At 38.7% G+C, this 4262-nt stretch overlaps 1 protein-coding gene across 1 annotated transcript in view; it reads right to left on the bottom strand.

Annotated features, from left to right (window-relative positions):
* ALKBH8 (alkB homolog 8, tRNA methyltransferase) overlaps window positions 1–2953 on the bottom strand; it is a 77763-nt gene extending 74810 nt beyond the window's left edge. The window contains exon 1 of the mRNA XM_007945988.2: window positions 2825–2953. Coding sequence (XP_007944179.1) covers window positions 2825–2953 — 129 coding nt within the window. The remainder of the gene's footprint in view (window positions 1–2824) is intronic.
* Window positions 2954–4262: the final 1309 nt, after the last annotated feature.

The raw sequence follows: 4262 nt of genomic DNA, 5'->3' as shown, positions 1-4262 counted from the left end.
CTGCTATTCATAAGGTTTTCCCTGGCCAATTCTTTGAGAAGTGGATGGCCTCTTCCTTCTTCCTAGTCTGTCTCAGTCTGTAAGCTGCACTGAAACCTGTGCACCATGTACAACCCTGCCAGCATTTGAAACACTGGTGGCACAGCTTTAAGCTTCACAGCAATGCACAAGCCACAATAGTACGACAAACTAACAAACAAGTTTGTCTCGCTTAGCTGTTTGAAACCTCTCCGCCCTCGCCTTACCTGGATCCCTGGTGCTGCTCTGCTCTGCTGTCCCCCTGGCTTCTCTTTCCCCCGCTTTCCTGGCTAGTGGGGGTGGGGCCTGGGTCCCTCCCCTTACTTGGATCCCTAGCTGCTGTTCTGTTGTTCCCTCTGGATTCTCTTTCTCCCACTTTCCTGGATGGTGGGGTGGGACCTGGGTCGCTCCCCTTACCTGGATGCCTGGCTGCTACTCTGCTCTGTCATCCCCATGGCTTCTACTTCCCTTGCTTTCCTGGCTGGTGGGTGTGTGGCCTACATTGCTCCCCTTACTTGGATCCCTGGCTGCTGCTCTGCTCTGTTGTCCCCTCTGGCTTCTTTCTCCCACTCATCTAGATGGTGGCGGTGGCGCCTGGGTTGCTCCCCTTACCTGGATCCCTGTCTGCTGCTCTGCTCTGCTCTATAATACAATTAAATGTAACAATTGTTTTCTTTATAATTGTTTAGCTAAGCAAGTTTCCCAGTAATAAGAAATATGAAGTAGAGAGTTCAGAATATTTTATTTTTTTGAAGTACTCTTCAGTACCAACAGTTTGAGGATCACTGCTCTATAAATAGCTAACAATGGCTGTGAATTTGCAAAGGAAAGTATATTTATCACCAATCAGTAGGAGTGTTTCTTTCTGCCTGTAAGATATAATCGGAGGTCCTGTTAAAAGTGTATACTTTTCCTTTAAAAGACTGTGGAGAAAAAAATAATCAAACACCCCCAAAAAATGCCACTTTGTAAGCCGTGAAGATGAAATTAGAGCTTCTAAAGATCCTAAAGAAAAGATAAACCCAATCAGACATAAGCTTCAGAGACAGCAAAAGAAACTTAGCCCACTTCTCTTCTTACTACTCCTCTTCATGATCTCTGTCAGGAAAAGAAAGTAAATTATGCTTTGGAATAGAAGACAGTAGGCTACATCACCTTAATTTTCTAAATGCCTCACAGACTCTGTGGCTCTTGGCTGAAACAGTAAAATGTACAAATTATTTATTCTAATCTATCATCTCATTCCATCTTTTGTTTTATGATTTTGGTTAAAATTCTCTGAAGTCATTTATATTTAACTCCAAGATGGCTCTTTTATCTGCTAAAATCAAACCTCCCTCAACAGACTGCTAATTCCAAGCTATGATGCAGCACAGCAGACAGAATGTTGTGGGAAAAGTATTGTTCTGACAGTCAAGAGATCTAAATTTAATCCTAGTTCTAGCTTCTCAATTGTGTATCTTCAGCTTTGGTTAGATAACATCTAAGCTTCCTTTCTACTCTTATTCTTTAACCTTTAAGCACCAAAAAAAAATCATAAAAATGCCTTACTTTTGTACCATATTTTAATATCTAGTAAGTACTGTCGTATACATGTTCTCTTTGGAATCGAACAATCTAGTGGGGTAAAAAGGTATGCAATACTACCCCATGCTTATAAATGAAGGAAGCTGAGATCAAAGGGTACTGCTTATGTCCAAATAAGTGGAGAAGTCAACAGTTAAACAGAATTCCTCCAATTCACAGCCCAAGAAGCCTCATAAAATCCAAAAACCAAACCTGCTCCCATCAAGTCAATTCTGACTCATAGTGAACCCCATTGGGTTTCCATGGCTGTATAACTTTACAGGAGTAGACTGCCTCATCTTCTTCTCACAGAGTGGCTGGTGGGCTTGAACCACTGACCTTCTGGTTAGCAGCCAAATGCCTTAACCACTATACCACCAGAGCTCCTTTTTCATAGTCCTGGTGGCGTAGTGCCTAAGGCATTTGACTGCTAACCAGAAGGCTGGTGGTTCAAACCCACCAGCTGCTCCTAGAAAGTAAGATAGGGCAACCTACTCCCATAGAGATACTGCCTCGGAAACCCAAGGAGGGATCGCTATGAGCCAAACCAAGTCAATGGCAGTGAGTTTGGTTTTGGTTTTGTTTCTCATATATATTATCTCATCTAATTGTTACCTTCAGATAATGAAAAGGTTTTTTAAATAAAATATAATAACTAAAAAATATTTTATAGCATATAATTAAAGTACTTTTAATAGAGAAGAAGTTGGGCACAGACAAAAGGAGACTGCATTAAGATACAAAACACCTAGATTTAAGTTTCTATCCAGCCACTTACTAATTTCTATCAATGAGCATATCAGAACCTTAGTTTTCTCACTTATCTCACAGGGATTTTTTTATAAATTTTTATGTGATTTGGGTGAAAGTTTACAGAGCAAATTCCTTTTCCATACAGCTATTCATATATATCTCATAGGGATTTTTAAAGAAGTAGATATAATAATGAACATAATTATGCTTTGGAAACTGTAAAGAATGGTACAGTGTTATTATTGTTAATATATACTCACAACTTCCTCCAGTCCAACCAACACAATAAATGGGAATTCAACCAATAGACTAGGCAATGAACTAGGTCAAATATAGAAAATTAGCAGGTTCTATCATATGTGCATTTAATATAGATATATGACTAAACAATTACAGCCTTGTCTGAGAAATTATTAACAAATATTAATACAATATGTTAACAAGACAATATATTTACATTCAAATGATCCTAATAGCTTTAGGTCACCTGAGTGGCATAGGATACTGTCTCAATGCCTTCATGTCTCAGCAAAGTATGCCTGGCTTTAATCTGTTTCCTTAAGAACTTCTTCTCAGTTTTATTGAGTTTGTAATTACTTTGATGGTTGCTGTCCATAGCAATACTGCAAAAATAAATAAGCAAATAAATGTCAATTTCAATTATCATGATAATATTCATATATTCTACAGTTTATGAATATTTCTGTAATGACTGTTTTAAAACACTTGGCTTTCCTTTCACCAAGAAGGGAAAACAAACATATGCATAGACAATAAAAAAAACATCTAAAAGCATCTCTAAGGGGTTCTAAAAATCCCTCTGATGCTTTAGCTCCATTAAATGAGCAACTTGAGCCTTTGGTAAATCCTAGGTAAAACATGCCACAAACAAACTTCACAAACATAATGTTAGAACCAAATAGTATATAGTATACACACACACAGAATACTTTGTATAGATACACATCCACAGAGTGTAATTCCATTTACATAAAATCTGCCATGGATTATTTAGAAATATATATATAGTTCAGGAAAACAGAAAAATACTATGCAATGAAAAAATATGACACATTTTTGTGGTACAAACAGTTAATGCACTCAGCTGCTAACTGAAAGTCTGGAATCTATTTAGAGGTGCCTCAGAAGAAAGGTCTAGCAATTGACTTCCAAGAACTCAGCCATTGAAAACCTTATGAAGCACAATTCTTCTCTGACACACAGAGGGTTGCCAGGAGTCAGAATCAACTCAACACCAACTGATTTACATGATTAACTACTAACAGCACAATCTTTAGATGTGACATGAGTTACAGGGGGAAAAGTGGAAAAGTTTGGGAAGACTTCAAAATAGAAGGGGATTTGGCTGAATACTGAAGGACATGAAGACTATAGAGTCATAAGGAAAGGAAAGCATACAGTAAAGCTATAAAGAACAGAAGCTACAAACAGAAATGGACAAGCCTGGCAAAGACAGAAAGAAGAAAGTGTAATTTTCAGAGCAGAGTGTATGCTGACTCAACAGTCCCACTTCCCACACTCTTCAAAGTCTTCAAAGTTAAACTAAATGTAGAAAGTTAAATAAAATCATTTTCAAAACACCTCCCAAACAAAACTCTAGTTACAAATGTTTAAGTGAAGAAGAAAAAAACAAAAACACGTGAGGCCTATGGAAAGGATGGCCAGCAGTCTAGTCTAACTAGCACATGGGTGCCTGACAGGAGGTAAGGCCAGTAAAGTAGGCTGACTGCAGGGCATAGTAGGGAAATGACAGACAAGGGGACCTGCAATAATCCAGCTTGTTGTTGTTGTTGTTGTTAAGTGCCGTCAAGTCGTTTCCGACTCATAGCAACCCCACGCACAGCAGAACGAAACACTGCCCGATCCCGTGCCAGCCCCACAATCCCTGCTATACTTGAGCCCAT

Source organism: Orycteropus afer, unplaced genomic scaffold, assembly GCF_000298275.1.
Source record: "Orycteropus afer afer isolate SDZICR_OR568_19922 unplaced genomic scaffold, OryAfe1.0 scaffold00147, whole genome shotgun sequence".
In the NCBI taxonomy this organism is placed as follows: domain Eukaryota; kingdom Metazoa; phylum Chordata; class Mammalia; order Tubulidentata; family Orycteropodidae; genus Orycteropus; species Orycteropus afer.
The sequence above is the reverse complement of the archived record's forward strand: the minus strand, read 5'-3'. Positions and strand labels throughout refer to the sequence as shown.